This window comes from Manis pentadactyla, chromosome 11 (assembly GCF_030020395.1).
Source record: "Manis pentadactyla isolate mManPen7 chromosome 11, mManPen7.hap1, whole genome shotgun sequence".
Classification (NCBI taxonomy): Eukaryota; Metazoa; Chordata; class Mammalia; order Pholidota; family Manidae; genus Manis; species Manis pentadactyla.
The window spans coordinates 90,296,653-90,312,658 of NC_080029.1; the positions used below are offsets into that span (position 1 = coordinate 90,296,653).

General features: G+C 52.7%; 1 protein-coding gene across 2 annotated transcripts; it reads left to right on the top strand.

Annotated features, from left to right (window-relative positions):
- Positions 1-3,771: 3,771 nt before the first annotated feature.
- On the top strand, positions 3,772-15,339 carry SPINT1 (serine peptidase inhibitor, Kunitz type 1). Of its 2 annotated transcripts, none has more exons than XM_036923825.2 (11): positions 3,772-4,187; positions 4,490-5,028; positions 11,344-11,471; positions 11,701-11,839; positions 11,933-12,103; positions 12,279-12,305; positions 12,651-12,776; positions 12,889-12,939; positions 13,677-13,847; positions 14,057-14,104; positions 14,452-15,339. In XM_036923825.2, exons 1-11 carry the CDS (start codon positions 3,787-3,789, stop codon positions 14,667-14,669), a joined length of 2,019 nt encoding a protein of 672 aa, XP_036779720.2. In that variant the 5' UTR covers positions 3,772-3,786; the 3' UTR covers positions 14,670-15,339. The 2 variants fall into 2 exon arrangements, with proteins under 2 accessions (XP_036779720.2, XP_036779721.2); XM_036923826.2 differs by having other exon boundaries at positions 4,052-4,280.
- Positions 15,340-16,006: the final 667 nt, after the last annotated feature.

The window sequence follows — 16,006 nt, forward strand, 5'->3', positions numbered from 1 at the left end:
GGTTACACAAGGGCTGAATCCCAGCAGGTATGGATATTGCTGGCCATTTAGAAGCTACCTATCACGCTGGACTATTGTGAGCATTTCTGACATTAGTAGGATTCTTCAAAAATGCCCCTTGTAGGGCTGCAGCAGTATCTGAGAGGACCTGTCTTCTTTACCTAAAGATTAAACCAATGACAGCAGCCTTACCTTGAAAAATATTGCATTATTTTCCCCCAAATTCCCTATCAAAACTCTTTGGTTCTGCATTATTAGGGAACTAGTGGGCTTTTACTCAGATCATCACAACTAAAATTTATTCTGTAAATATATTATCCTCCTGTTTCAGTTTTTATTGCTAAATAATAAACCACCTGGAACAGAGAGAGCAGAGAGGGGAAAATGAGCCTTTTAAAGGCTTAAAATAAAACACAGCTATTTGTTTGCTTACAATCCTGCCATCCGGGCGGGGCTTGGCAGGTGCAGCTGGTCTCACTTGCCCTGGGGACTCATTTGGGGCTAAGGATGCAAGATGGTGTCCCGCAGCTGCTCAGCTGGGAACACTGGGAGATAGTTGGACCCCTCTCTCTGCCTGAATAGTCTCTCACCCTGCAGGGGCTGCTCTCTTCAGGTGGCCTCTCTGTCCTACAGGGCAGTCAATCTTTACATCACAACTGGTTCTAACAGGGAAAAATGCAGGCCACAAAGCTGAGGCCAGAAGTCAAAGGCCACTACTTCTGCTATGTCCTATTGGCCAAGGCAGGTCACAGATTCAAAGGGTAGGAAAAGATAGATGCTACCTCTTGGTGGGAAGAACAGAGTGCATGCACAGGAACTGAAGGCCCTTCTACCATCTTTGCTAGCCATCTTTGTAAACAACCCATCACACCTACTGTAGAAACCACCAGACCCCCAACTGAGATAAGACACTCAGTGTTCCTTACCTGACAGTTGTGTTAAGGTAAGTAACCACTTACCTTTTGGTGAAAATATTCAGTGAACCACCCACTCCTAAGAGCAATGGTTGGTACTAGTCATATGGCAAATAGGAACAAAGCCTCAGGTGTAAACCCAGGCCTTCTCTTCCCCAAGTTCATAGAGGAAGTATGAGCCACATGGTGGAACTCATCCAGACAATTCCACTTGGGCCTGCAATATACAATTAGAAAACAGTATCATCTGGAAATACTTTGCAGGAAGGCAGTTCAGAATCATGGGCAGGGCCCAACATTGGCAGTCAAGAGACCTGAAGTCTTGAGGTAGCCTCTGCCACCTACTAGGCTCTGTGTCTCTGAACAAATCAAGAGCAGGTGTGTCTGGGCTTCAGTTTCCCATACGTTAGGGAAAGGGCTTTAACTAAGGCCCCAGCTGCTCTGATGCTCTCTACTGCTCCACAGAGCTAATTTTATTAACCAGTCAGGGAACAGGTGTCTCTGTACACACTGCCAGAGAGGCTCCTGGGTGGGGTCACAGACCCACAGGGCCTGAACAGGTGAAAGGCAGGGCTGGAGGAGGGAGCTTCCTGCAGTGTGCAGGGTGGCCTGGAGTCCATCTAGAAGCTGGCACAGAACCCAGAACAAGGGCAGCAGTGGAAATATACAAGAAGGGATGGATGTGAGCAATTATCAGGGAGCAGTTGTCAGCACCTACAGCTGGCTGGATGTTTGCAGGGAAAGCCTAAGGAAAGGCAGGGGTGCAGGTATCCCCAGAGGGACTGGGACAGTGAGCCCAGCATCCCAGAGAATGTGGACGGAGAAGCAATTTGGGGATCAGAATGGTGAATGTGGAGGTTGTCATAATGCATCTCTCTCTTCATTATGGAAGCATCCCACACTCACTAAAGAGAACTTGGAAAATGATTTAAAAACTGGAAAGAAAATGTTGCCCCATAACCATTCAAATGCCATCACTTTCACCACTTGGGTGGACTGTCTTAGTCCTTTATCCCCTCACGTGTAGTTTTTCTTTTTGGTACATAAGAAGCAGCGTAAGGCAATGGAAAGAGTGTAGTTTTTGATGTCAGCGAGAATTAGGATAAAATTCTGGCTCTGTCACTTTTGGAGGGGTAACATTTATTGAGCATTCATGGTGTCAAATGTTTTATCTGTATTAATTCACTTAACAGTGGTAATAACCCTTTGAAGCCCTACTTCATATACAAAGAGATGAAGACACAGAGGGGCTTAAGGACTTAGGGAAGGTCACACCAGTAGTAAGTGGCAGATGAGAGTTAAACCCAGGAGTGTGAGTCTGAAGCCCAAACGCTCACTGTTTACACAGACTTACCTCCTACCCTTTATTATGTGACCTTGAACTTCTCTGCAAAGTGGAAACTATTCTCAGAGTTGTGAGCATTACCAAGTATATGTACATTAAATGCCTGGCACACCGTAAACATCTCAACTAACGGTGGCTGCTCACCACCTGAAAATGAATTTTTGTTTCACACAAATTGAATCTGAGGTGAGGACGGGGCTGCCAGCTACAGTCGGAATTGTGAGTGTAATAAAGCCCAGTGTTTAGGTGCTGAAGCAGTAAGATTGGCCTGCCTGGACTCAATCTCCTAACTCTGTCACTTGTCATATGACTTGACAAGTTAGTTCACCTGTCTGAGCCTGTTTTTTCACCTATAAAATGGGGATTAAAATAGTACCTACTTTCTTGGTTTGTCTGGAGTATATGGGGTGATATGTGGGAAGTGATTAGGAAGAGGGTCTGGATGTCACTGCTTAGTAAGTGTAGGTTGTTGTACTAGTGTGTATGGTGGTTGTAATGATAAACCTGTGGTAATGTAATATTAGCACAAGGTAATAATCTCCTGTGTTAAGGTTCTTGTAGGTATAAGGTATTGGGGGAAGTAGAAATCAAATCATAACAAAACCCTTTCTTCCCAGTAACTGCACAATCATTTGCCTCATTCCAAGCATATGTCCACCATCGTGCCTGGGGTTTTAAACAGAAAATCCAGCGAAGGGGAGACAGATTCTACCCAACACACCCATAATTCGGGCAGTTGGGGAATGTTGCCAGGAAAACGATCGAAGGGCTGGCTACAAGACCTAGTAGATAAAGTGCTCTACGTAAGAAATTAGGAAGAATATTCCCTGTGGGTGAGGTATGTTAAGTCATCATGAAAAGATGTAGAATCTCTTTTGGGGGACAGCATTAATAGGACAAATCTGTTAGGAATGGTCTTTAGTCCTTCACTCAGGAAAAGCAATGAGCTGACTTGAAGAAGCACACAGCTCTGTGAAGGTCATTAACTCAGCTACTTGGTGGGTTGCAACCTCTAGCCTTCCAAGGACGGCATTTCACAGGAAGAGAGTGACCATGGGCACCCCCTTGGTGGAGATGGGGGGACCGATGCGCGCTGACAGGGACTCAGCTCCCGCACAGACCTGCAAGGAAATTTAGTTGAGATGAAGAAATGCCTCAAACAAAATGGAACCACTGCTGGTAAGCAGGGAGGCCTGGACACGGGAAATCGCCTGTTTCTCACTGGCAGAAAAGCGGACTTCCGTGAGCTGGCAAGGGTAGTGTCGCTGGAGCAGGCATTCCGGGTTCCAGTTATCAAAGGTGCAGCCACACAGCATCCGAATTGCTTCCCACCACAAGATGGAAAAGATTTCCCGAGGGCGAGATCATTTGCATCGGGCTTTCCCCCATTTCTCCCCGTACAGTCACTTCTCAAGACCCTCGGGTCTGGGGCTGGGAATTCTAGTGCAGACCAAAAAGGGAAGCCAGTGGCCGCCTCTCCAGGGCGCATGACCCTCGCAGGACTGACTTCGCTGGAACGTCCTCGCCATGTCCGGGCCTCCTAGGTTGGGCTGCACTTCTGGGGCTCGGGGGCCTCCGGCGAGGCTGGACTCAGTGGAGCCGGCGTGCAACAGCCTCCGGGGCGCAGAGCCTCAGAGCCACATGGGGAACGAGGCCACAGGGGACGCCGAGGGGTGCTGGGGCCGCAGTCAGGAAGCTCGGCTGGGAAGGGCGAGCCGAGCCTGGGCGGGCGTGGGCAGGGCCGGCGGCCTTGGGGTTAATGTCCGCCCCGCCCTGGCCGCACTGACTCAGTTTCACCAGAAACTACGGGGAGGAAGTGGCCGATCCCCAGCGCACCCCGCACCGGGGAGGAAGCGGCGGCCCGAGCCGCTCGCGAAGCCGGGACCGGAACCTCGGCTGGCCGGGCCCCACCCCGCTCACCTGCGCAGGTAACCGGGGCCCGGGAGCGCGAGGCGGAGGCGGAGGCGGAGCCGGCTCGGAGCATGTTTGGCCCTTTGTTCTGCGCTGGTTCGTGTGTCGGGGTACGTGAGCACCTCAGCCGTCTCTCTGGGCGGCCGATGGACGGCCGCGTCACGGCAGTGTGCGTGGGAGGGCCGGGCCCCCGTGCCGTCTACACTCGCGGGGTACCCAGTGCTCCCCAGCCCTCCCCCTGACTCCTCCCGTCCGGCCGCCTTGCAGTCTCCACGGCTGATCCGGTATGTCTTCTCCTCCGTCGCCTCCCCTCTTTAAGGTCGCAAGCACCCTCGGAGCCCAGAGGCCCACACTGTGAAGGTGACCCCGTAGGGAGGAGGGCGACGGCCCTTGCGAGGATGATGGCCGGCGCCCGCCTCTCCCAGGGCCGCATTCCTGCGGTGGCCATGTGGCTTCTGTGCGCGCTCTGTCCCCTGAGCACCCAGGCCGGGCCGCCTCCCTCGCCCCCCGGGTTGCCCGCGGGAGCCGCCTGCCTGGACCGCTTTACCGCCGGGGTGCCTGCCTTCGTGCTCGACACCGAGGCGTCGGTCAGCAACGGGGCCACCTTCCTGGGCTCCCCCACGGTGCGCCGCGGCTGGGACTGCGTGCGCGCCTGTTGCAACACCCAGAGCTGCAACCTGGCCCTGGTGGAGCTTCAGCCCGACGACGGGGAGGACGCCATAGCCGCCTGCTTCCTCATGAACTGCCTGTACGAGCAGAACTTCGTGTGCAAGTTCGCGCCCAGGGAGGGCTTCATCAACTACCTCACGCGGGAGGTTTACCGCTCCTATCGGGAGCTGCGGACCCAGGGCTTTGGAGGTAAGGACAAGGGGGCTGGGATGGACAGCTTTGGGGAGACTCAGAAAAGGGGGCTAACATCAGAAAGGAGTTAAGGAGAGTCTCATTCTATGCAGCTCCTCCTTGGAAATAGGTGGTAGAAACAGTAAACAAAGTGAGTGGGGAGAGGTGACATCCTAGAGCCCAGACTCTGGCTCCTGAATTTGGGACCTTGAGTGGGCCAGGGCTCTAGGACGTGTGTATGGGAGATAGGAGGCAGCTCCTTGGGATTCCCAACTTCTAGCCCTGATACCCTGAGTGAGCGAGCCTTCTGGAGGCCGCCTGGTGACTAGATAGGCACCCCTGGCCAAGCACTGCCCTAGGCACCTTGAGGCCTTCTCAGATTCGCCTGGTGAAGGATAGCCCCTTCACTGCTGGGCTTGGGATTGGTTAGCATCTCACTGCACCCCCTTTCCCCAGCTGTTGGCCTTTTGGTGGTCTGGGGAAAACTGCCAGACCCCAGATCCTAAAGAACAAGCCTAGACTGGGGTTGACCAAAGGGAGGGGTGGGGGGCTGCAGTGTTATGGGCATAGCAGCCAGAGGCCCTGGAGTGGGGGTGAGGAGGTTGCTGGATGAGTCAGCCCACTGGTATGTGTACCTGGTAGGGGAGGGATGTCAGCTGTCCAGGCAGGTGTGTGTGCTTGGTGTGATCCAGCAGAGCTCTTCCTGCTTAGGATGTAGTAGCCAAGCTGTCTGCTCACCTTGTTTACTTCCCAGGGATAAGGGCAAAGTGGGGCCAGGGCTCTTCCCCTTCCCTCCTGGGACTACACAGTTAGCTGGGATCAGGGCCCCTCCGGAGACCTTCCTTCCCCATTCTCTCCACTTGCTGTTCTAGCCAGGTGGAGCTCTAGGGCAGGGATGGGTCACAACTGATAACCTCTGTGAGCACTAAACAGTTTACTGATTTCTGTACCACTCAGCCTCTCACTTAGGCCTCATGATAGGCATTTCTGAAAAGGGTTCTCTTAGTAGTCATCCCACTCTTTAGGTTAGGGAACTGACTCCCAGGTTCAGTAATTTACCCAGGATAACACTGCCCATAAATGGGTGACCTAGGAGTCAGGCCCAGGAGGGACCTCCAAAAATCCTGTGCTGTTTTCACACAAGACCACCTTTCTGGGAGAAACCTAGTACCCTGACTCCATATAGCCAAGCGGATAGCAGAACCAGAGACTGGGGAGCTCAGGGGCCCAGGCTGGGCTGGGGCTCAGTCTGGGCGTTGTTTGGGTTCTGGAAAGTGAAGAGAAGACTTTCCTTTCCAACCTTTCCCTTGCTCATCTCTCTCTGTCAGGTTAAGGGCCCACTCTTTTGCATCTCCTTCCTGTAGCTCTCCTGGGTCTCTGAGGAGTGGGATGGGAATTCCGGGAAGGGGGCACCATCTCTGGGCCAGCTGGGCCACCAAGTCCCCTCAGGCCAGGGCCTGAGCCTGTTCCACGAGGAAGTGGTGGCGAGTGTAGGTGGTGATGATTCTAATTGACCTGCCTGTGCCCTTGGTGCTGACAGAAGCCCTCTGGGAGGCCCACTGCAGGGACAGGGCCTGGAACTTGGGCCCAGTCAAGGAGCAGAGCTGGATGGCTCCACATGGTCTTGGGACCAGCCTTCCTCATCTGGAGGCTCTCACCCCCAGAGGGGCCTGTTTGGCACAAGACAGGGTGGAGTGGGAACTTGCTCGGGTATTTCGGAACTTGGGTAGGGCTTGAACTGAGTGTGAGCTCCAGGCCATTTTCAGGGCACTGCAGTGCTTTGTGTGTGTGTGTGTGTGGAGGGGTTGCTCCGTTCTCAGCTGAGCCCAGCTAGAGAGGTTGGAGGTGGGTAAAAGCAGGGTAAAGCCATCCTGGAAGCGAGGGCAATCTGTGCAGGCAAGGTGGGCGGGTCCTCAATGCTTCTAAACCTTTGATTCTCGTGTTGCACAGAGAAATCCTAGTGGCGGGGTCGCTCCCCTTTCCCTGCTGGTGGCCAGGCCAGTCCAGTCCAGATTCCGGCAGTGGGAGCACCCTACGCCTCCCTCCTCTCCCCCTCTTTCTGTTGGAGGCGTGGTCTAGGACGTGGAGTTTTTGTTTCCCTGGAGATGCCCTGAGGCCTGGCAGCTGGGGGAGGGGCCGGGTTTATTGCCACTGGCCCTTTGCTCTCTCTGGGCGGGAGGAAGGGAGTGGCGGCTGGCACACCTGCCCCCTTGCTCCCGAATGTGGGGCTTGGGGAGGACTGGCTGTGTGCAGGAGGACACTACCCATCTGGCCGAAGGGCTGGCTCATGGCTGCCTGCCACTGCCATCCTGGGCCCCATGGATTGTCTGCCAGATAGACTGCGAAGTAGTCTGCCTTGTTTCCCTTTTCAGACAGCTGATCACTTTCTTCAGAAATGTCAGGAGGGAGAAACAGGCTCCTCCCCACTCACTGTCCCCTTGGCTTTGTCTCTCAGAGGTCACTTCAGGGCCCGCCCCTGTTGGACCCTCTCCTGATTGCCAGCCAAGCCACTGGGGTCTGGGTTGGTTCCTTTCCTGCTCTTCTGGTCTTGCTTCCCCTCAATCCCTAGAACCAAGGTCTCCTTTTCTCATTCCTGTAGGTCTCTCCACCTTTTGACATTTTCCCTGGAAGCTACCCCTCCCACCCATTTGCTGTCATTGTGTGTCCCCTGGGCACCCCCACCTTTGGAGAGTGCCCATTGGCTCGGCTTTCTCTGCCTCATCAGAGAGGAATCCCCGTGACTCAGCCTCCTGTCAGCTGTTCTTATCTCTTTACCTTCTCTCCTTCCTTTGAACTCACTCTTAGGCCTGACAACTCTCCCCTGTAGAGTCTTGATGGAGGGCAGCAGCCATTAAAACTGTAAATGCACATAACCTCAATACAACTCCACTTGTAGGAATTCATCTTGCGGCTGGGCTTAGACATGTACAAACCAATTTACCAACCAGTTATTCACTGTAGCATTGTTTATGATAGCAAAAAATTGAAACAATTTCAATGTCTGGCAACAAGTCCTATAATTGGTTGCTGTAATGCTGTTTTAATAACAGTAATGAACCCTGAGGCAGTATGGTTTAGTCTATAGTAGGGAAAGAAGAAAGAAAGACTCTAAATCAAGAAGGGACTGGTAAGTTGGGTAAATAAGTTATAAATACTGTAACTTCATACAGTGAGTATTATGCAACCCAAAAAAAGGAAGCTCTTTATGTGCTTATATGGAAAGATTTCCAAAATATATTAGGAGGAAAACAAGAAGAACTTGCATGCTTATAACTTCAGTACTGCCTTTCTTGATACACACACACATAAGCTAGTGAGAGCGGTTTCCTCTGGAGAGAGGAACCTGGGGAGTTAAGGAGAAAATGGACTTAATTCTCAATACCCTTTTGTACTTTTTGAATTTCATATCACATATACGTATTAACTAAGTTAAAAATAAACCCCCAAGATAGAAGAAAGCAGTCAGAATCATACCTCTAAACAGGTGGGTGACCTGCAACATGGTATTTTGGAAAGAGTGTGAGCTAATGGAGTAGGACTGACCAGGGTTCAAATCCCAGCTCTGCTGTTTAGAAACTGAGTGATCCTGGGCACATCATTTAACCACTGGTGTCAATTTTCTCACCTGGAAAGAGGGGCAAGAATGCAGTTGTGACAGAATGATTAGGAAGGTAGGTGATGTAGATCAGCAGTCAGTAAACTTCTGTAAATGTTCAAATAGTAAATACTTTTAGGCTTTGTGGCCCATACAATCTCTGTTGAAATTACTCGACTCTGCTGTTGTATGAAAGCAGCCGTCTACAATAGGTAAATGAGTAAGTGAGGCTGTGTTCTAGTATATGGACACAAATTGGAATTTATATACTTTTCACACATCACAAACTATTACTCTTGATTTTTTTTCAACCATTTAAAAATATGACAGGCAATAGTTTGCCAACCCCTGATGGAGATGACATAGGTAAAATACCTCTCATGGTACCCAGCACACATTAAACAAGTAGCGGCTTTGTTAATAAAAATGACTCCAGATCTGTCTCCAACTCTGGCCTCCCTGGAGGTCTGATGTGCAGCTCTACTGCCTATGGTCAGTTCCCCTCTGGATGGTCTTCCCCTCCGGCAAATTCAACCTCTCTGTGACTGAACTGCACATGTTCCCTCTCGATCTTGTTCCCTCCCACCTGTGCCCTGGCTCTTCCTCACCAGTTCCCAGTGCCCAGCGGGCATGGAGGCCTGAAGTGCCTGTTCAACATTCTTCTCACATCCTCCTTTCCGTTCCCCTACCTGTAGTTCAGACCACCCTGTTGCATCTGCCCTGAACTGCTGCACAGGTCCACTTACCCATCTTTCGCTCCATAGATATATAATTCCAAACAGATGGGTAAACAGCTGCTGCCCAGAGCTCAGGAGTGTCCCTGCTGCCCCAGCCCTTGACCCCTCCCTTAGGACTCCTGGACCTCGGCCCTGCATCCCAGAGGTCAATGTTTGGTGCAGCTTGGCCCTCGGGACTCTATGCCACTGCTCACAGCCAGTGTCTCTCCCTTTCCTGTACCACCAGTTGTTAAATATGTGAATGCCCCTCCTGCTGTGTTCACAAGCCCTGAGCGAGCAGCCTGGGCTATTGGGGGGTCTCTCCCAGCCCAGCTGGTCTCCATGTCCACCTAACCAGTGCTTGGCTCATCATGCTTTCTGCTGCCATTAACAGCACAGTGTATTGTTCCCCACAGCTAAACAAATAAAAACAAACAAAAGAATCAAAACACCCTTCCTCCCTTCTCTGAATGTCCCCTTCCTTGTCTGTGCACGTATTACATAGTGCTTCATCTTGCTGGGTCTTTTCTCCCATGTGGCTTCATATCTGATCTGTTCAACTGGACTGTGTCCCCTCCAGGGTGGCGCATTAATTCTCTGGCTGCTGAGACAAATTACTATAAACTGGGTCACTTAAAACGACAGAAGTTCGTTGTCTCACAGTTTTGGACACTGGAAGTCTAAAATCTAGCCGTTGGCAGAGCCACGCTCCCTCTGAAGACCTTAAGGAAGGATCTTTCCTTGCCTCGGCCAGCATCTGGCGGCTCCAGGCCTTCCTCTGCCTCGTCGTCACACAGCCTTCTCTTCCTGCACTCTCTTCTCCTCTTCATCGTTTTTTTTTTAATAAGGTATCACTGATATACACTCTTATGAAGGTTTCACATGAAAAGTAATGTGGTTACTACATTCACCCGTATTATCGAGTACCCCCCACCCCAGTGCAGTCACTGTCCATCAGCATAGTAATATGCCACAGAGTCACTACTTGTCTTCTCTGAGCTACACTCTCTTCCCCGTGACCCCCCACACCAAGTGTGCCAATCATGATACCCCTCAATCCCCTTCTCCCTCCCTCCCCACCTGCCTTCCCCAACCCCTTCCCTTTGGTAACCACTAGTCCCTTCTTGGAGTCTTATGAGTCTGCTGCTGTTTTGTTCCTTCAGTTTTGCTTCATCCTCTTCATCTTTTATAAAAACATTTTTCATTATATTTAGGGCCTACCCAGCTAATGATCTCACGTGGAGATGTTTAACATAATTAGTTTGGCAAAGACCCTTTTTCCAAATAAGGCCACATTCACAAGTTTTGGAGCTAACATGTAAACCTGTATCTTGGAGGGTAACTTTTCAGCCCCCTAGAGGCAGGAACTCTGCTTTGAGCTTGTCTCTCTCTCCAGCCCCCAACCCCAGACTGGAGGAAGCCTCAGGCACGGGCACTGTCAGGTTCAGGGAACGAGGGGGCTCCCACGGGACCCCTTGTAACTGGAAACAGAGTCTAAGGTGACGGTCACCTTGCTCCCATGGCCACTCACCCTGGGACACCAAGGCTTTCTGCTTCGCTGCCTGGGAACTCTGTGCTAAAGGCTTCTCAGCAGCCATCCAGGCCAACAGAGTGAGGGGTGATGGTGTTAATTACACATTTACTTATTTGGCTTTTCAAATATATTATTACTTTAACTTCTCAAAGCAGTTAGCACAAGTACCTGCTTATTGTAGAAAATAGAAATAAGGCCCCCATTTATCTAGCTAGCTAATCTATCTAAATAGGATCAGGTGGCACGGCACGTGCTATTCAGTAATCTGCTTCAGAAAGCAGGTTTTACAACATAAAATGTCCTCAGTATTTCAAAGATAAAATAGGTCTAAATAGAGAGCAAGGAGATGATATAGTATGAGCTCCTGCCTTCACCCATGGAGATTGCCGAGTCCTAGGGTGGTCTAGGTGTGGCCCATATTGTACCCCACCTCAGGAGAGATGTAGTGTACTCAGTGAGAGTTGACCCTACCTCAACCTTCCCCCCAGGGTCCCGGATCCCCAAGGTCTGGGCAGGCACAGACTTGAAGGTACAGCGCCAGGAACCCGTGGTGTTGAAGGGTGTGGGGAACACGGATTGGCACCTCCTGCAGGGTGACACAGACATCAGGGTAGAGGTGAGATGTTGGGCTGGCCCTCTGACCCCCAGTTCAGCTCTCTAGGGCCCCATTTCCAGTGCCATAGGCCATCCTGTGGGTCCACACAGGGTGGGGTGGATAGAAGCTGAGGATACTTTTAATGCCAAGTCCCTCTGCTCTCTCCAGGGGGTGGGTGTGTGGCTGAGAGGGCCTGGGGCAGCCCAAGGGCACCAAAGGATTCCAGCCTGATGGCTGCTCTTGTGCACAGAGGAATGATCCAGACCAGGTGGAGCTGTGGGGACTTAAAGAAGGTACCTACCTGTTCCAGCTGACAGTGGCTGGCTCCAGTGAGCCAGAGAGCACAGCCAATGTCACGGTCACAGTGCTGTCCACCAAGCAGACAGAAGGTGAGTTCGGTGGGGGGTGGGAGGCAGCACCTGGAGCCATGCCTTGCTGTTGATTGGGCCCACAGGCCCCCTCACAAGCTTTCCTCCCTCCAGAATATTGCCTGGCACCCAGGAAAGTGGGCCGCTGCCGCGGTTCCTTCCCCCGCTGGTACTACAACTCCACAGAACAGGTCTGCAAGAGTTTCACTTATGGAGGGTGCTTGGGCAACAAGAACAACTACCTTCGGGAAGAAGAGTGCAAGCTAGCCTGCCGGGATGTGCAAGGTGGGCCTCTGCAGGGTGGCTTTGGGCCTCAGGTGACTCTCCCCCAGGGTAGGTGGTTTTGGTCCGCCAGTCAGGGAAGTGGGCGTGGGAGTCGCCACTCCCAGGCTCCCCATCAGCTACTCCTTGCTGATGCCTAGCCCTGCCTCCCCTCACTTCTCTGGTTTTTCTCTTCCAGGACCCTCCATGGAAAGGCACCATCCAGGTGGGCTTCGCTCCTTTCCCTGGTCCCCCCACCCTTGCCAGGTGTCCAGCCCATATCATGTCCCTGCCCCTAACCAGGCTGCTTTGGGCCAATGCATTCCTACCCTTGTAGGCTGTGGAAGGGCCACATGCACCCCACCCTTTGCAGCCCAACACCCTCCTTTCAGGATCTGCCCAGGTGGCATGTAGGAATGTTCAGGCAGGGCGTGGGAGTGGTGGAAGGGGATCAGGGGACATGCCATGATACTGTGTGGGGGTTGAGAGGACCAAGTAGGTGATAGACTCGGTGCTGGCTCGCTTCTGCTCCATCCTGACCTTCCCTCCACCCGGAACTGTCCCCATGCAGTGTGCTCTGGCACTTGTCATTCCACCCAGTTCCACTGCAGCGATGGCTGCTGCATCGACAGCTTCCTGGAGTGTGATGACACTCCCGACTGCCCTGATGCCTCCGATGAGGCCACCTGTGAAAAATGTGAGGCCTGGGATATGGAGGGGCAGTGGGCAGGAGAGGTGGGGTCGACTGCTCACCCTGCACCCCAGGAAACCCTTGTTAGACCTGTATCTCTGATCTTTCCTCTTGGCAGACACCAGCGCCTTCAAGGAGCTCCAGAACATCCATTTCCCCAATGACAAAGGTGAGCAGCTCCCCAGGCCCTGGGCCAGGGCAGATGCCAGGCTCTGCCAGCTTACTCTCCTCATTGGTGTGCCAGGGGAGGTAGGGGGTTGCTCTGTGTGCCAGGCTGTGGGCAGAAAGAGCCAAAATAGGCTCCTGGGCTTTCTTTTCTGGCTCTGTGTTTCCCAAGCATCAGTCATCCTCTTAACACCTTCAGAAATTTAGCCATGCCCACATATCACTGAGATGCTGTTTACTTAATATTTTTTGTATGTCAGTTGATTTTTAACTTAACGTATTAAAAAGGAAATTGCCCATCACTATCATAAATGGAAATGCCATTCACTATTGAGACTGACTATTAAAATAAGTATAATAAAACAAAAAGTTTTAGCCAGACATTGTTGCCTGCTAAGGCTCAGACCTTCCTTGTTAACAGTAGACCATGAAGTCTTGGAGAGGAAATTGAGACCTTGACAGAATCAGGAAAGCTGAAAGAAAACTAAAAAGGAAATAGTTGCGTGAGTCAGTGTAGGGTGTTTTGGTGCCTAAGATTATTGCCCAAGATTTGTTTTCCTGGCTCTGGCAAGACCCTAGATGGGCCAGATATTTCTAGGTCCCCCAAGGCCCACACTGAGTCCTAGCTGTCCCTAGTATGAGGCAGCTTGAGGGGTGGCCAGCAGCAGCCCTGTGCAGCCTGGGAATGGTCTGGGGGGCCCTGTGAACTCATTCACCCCTGTGCCTGCTCCTTCCTCCCAGGGCACTGTGTAGACCTGCCATACACTGGCCTCTGCCTGGAGAGCATCCCACGCTGGTACTACAACCCCTTCAGCGAACGCTGTGCTCGCTTTACCTACGGTGGTTGTTATGGCAACAAGAACAACTTTGAGGAGGAGCAGCAATGTCTTGAGTCCTGTCGTGGCATCTCCAGTGAGCCGGGCAGCGGCGGCGGGGAGACGGGGAGGGGGAAGTCTTAGCTAGAATGCCCAGCTCTGTCCCAAAGCCTGGGCCGATCACAGCTGGTACTCAGAGTGCCTGGAATGTGGGTGCAGGAGGACGGCAGTGGTAGTCTGGGGCACTAGGAAGCAGCTGGTCTCAGAGCCCTTAGTATTGACTTGTCTCTCCCCATCGTTTTGTAGAGAAGGATGTGTTTGGTCTGCAGCGGGAAAGCCCCATTCCCAACATAGGTAAGCTCTGGTCTGCCCTGTCACCAAGGAGTAGCTATCAACTCAAGAACCCACAGGATGGGTCGTGACTGCCTAAACCTGTGTTGAGGGGGATCCAAGGCTGGATAAAGGGACAGTGTTCCACAATCAGTAGCAATACTTGCCGTGGGCAGGGGAGGAATGGGCAGTAAAGTGCGTGACAAATGTTTGCCGTCAGAGCTCCTGATGGAGCCGTTCAGCCGCCCTTGTGCTGGAGGTCCTTCCACACCAGGCATGCATTTGACTTGGCCCTTTCTTTACCAAGTAGGGGTGGGCGTCAGAACTGAGCAGGCCCTGGGAACCCCTCATGAGCCCCCTTCTTCCCCTAGGCTCCGTGGAGGTGGCCATTGCAGTGCTCCTGGCCACCTGCATTGTGGTGGTAGTGGCTATCCTGGGTTACTGCTTCTTCAAGAACCAGAGAAAGGGCTTCCACAGATACCGCCACCGCCACCGCGATCCCCAGCCCCCTACCCCTGCCAGCTCCACGGTCTCCACCACTGAGGACACGGAGCACCTGGTCTATAACCACACGACGCGACCCCTCTGACCCTGTGGCTGCCCTGACCCTCCGGCTGGGCTCTTGCCATCTCTCACCTGGCCCTGCTTCCTCCTTGAGGTTTGGAGGCCTGAGCGAGGAAGACTGGGAGCAGAGTCCTCCGGGGCCCACCCTGCCTCCGAGGCCAAGGCTCTAGCCCCTCCCTCGGTCGTCTCCGCTAAGCTCAGGCCTCCTGCTCCTGAGAAAGCTCCGGGATCTGGGAGGAGCAGAAGACCTTTGATCCCAGGGTCCCACACACAGATGGACCTGTCTGCCTAGGATTTCAGAGGAAGTCTGAGTTCCCTGTTCGGAGCTGCCCGCCCCACCCCCAGGGCACTGGGAAGGGGCTGAGGTGGTATCAGAAGCTGGCCCTCCCACTCTGCACCGCCCGGGGCTGGGAGGAAGGGGCCTCCCTGTGTATTTTCTGCTGTACAGAGTTGCTTTTTGTTTATTTAATGCCGTGGGTGTAGGTGAGAGGAGCGGCAGGTGGCCATGTAGCCTCTGCCACTTCTTCCCTCCCCCAAAGAGTGAACCTCGATCTGGTCTAGCCCAGCACAAAGAGCCAGACCCCCACAACCTCCCTACAACTTGAGGGCTCTCCAGCATCACACCCCCAACCCGCTCCCATACTTCTCACAGCCCCCAGTCCACCCCCAGTGTAATAAAACGGTTTGTCCTGTGAGGCTTCTGTCTGTGCTGTGGCCAGGAGAGAACAGGGCTGCTTGGAGCAGGGGGAGATGGAACCGCCCTGTCCAACCAGTTCAGGCTTTGGCCACCTGGTTTAGCAGGTTTTCCCACCCTTCCCTAAACTGCCCCAGCCCCTGCGGGTGGAGAGAAATGCCAGGTTTGACCACCAGAGGGGAGGGGTGAGGGCCGTGGGGGTGGCTGCCCAGGGAGACTGCCAGGCTGATGTAGATTACTCTTGGCTTCAGCCTGTCAGCAGGCTTTGTTCAGTAGCTGGGGCAGGTCTTCAGTGCAGTGTGTGGTTGAGGACTGGGGAGGAAGGGAACACCAGCTGGAACTCTGGTTCTTATCTCCACTCCCTGTAGTGCCAGGGTAGGGACAGGAGGTCCGTGTGGCCCAGGTCACTGCTGTCCTCTGCGCACCCACAGATGCCTTGGCTTCTCCATAGGAGTACAGCTACTCTCCAAGCTCTGCACGTCTGCCCAGGAGCCCTGAGTTGAGGTCCTACTCCATCCCACACCCTTCATTTGTTTGAGCCACCTTTTGTTTGGTGACAAAAAAAAAATCCCTTTAGTTCACTTCTTTATTTATTTAATAAATTATTCATCGAACTCCTATGCTCCAGGTACCACTAACCATTACAAATTCAGTATTGTCGAGATAAA

Bases quoted from the DNA above. Each gene is read 5' to 3' on its own strand.
- SPINT1 (XM_036923825.2), top strand. From the start codon at position 3,787: ATGTCCGGGCCTCCTAGGTTGGGCTGCACTTCTGGGGCTCGGGGGCCT. The intron at 11,840-11,932 runs GTGAGTTCGGTG...TCCTCCCTCCAG, and splicing joins GTCCACCAAGCAGACAGAAG to AATATTGCCTGGCACCCAGG. The intron at 13,848-14,056 runs GTGAGCCGGGCA...ATCGTTTTGTAG, and splicing joins GTCCTGTCGTGGCATCTCCA to AGAAGGATGTGTTTGGTCTG.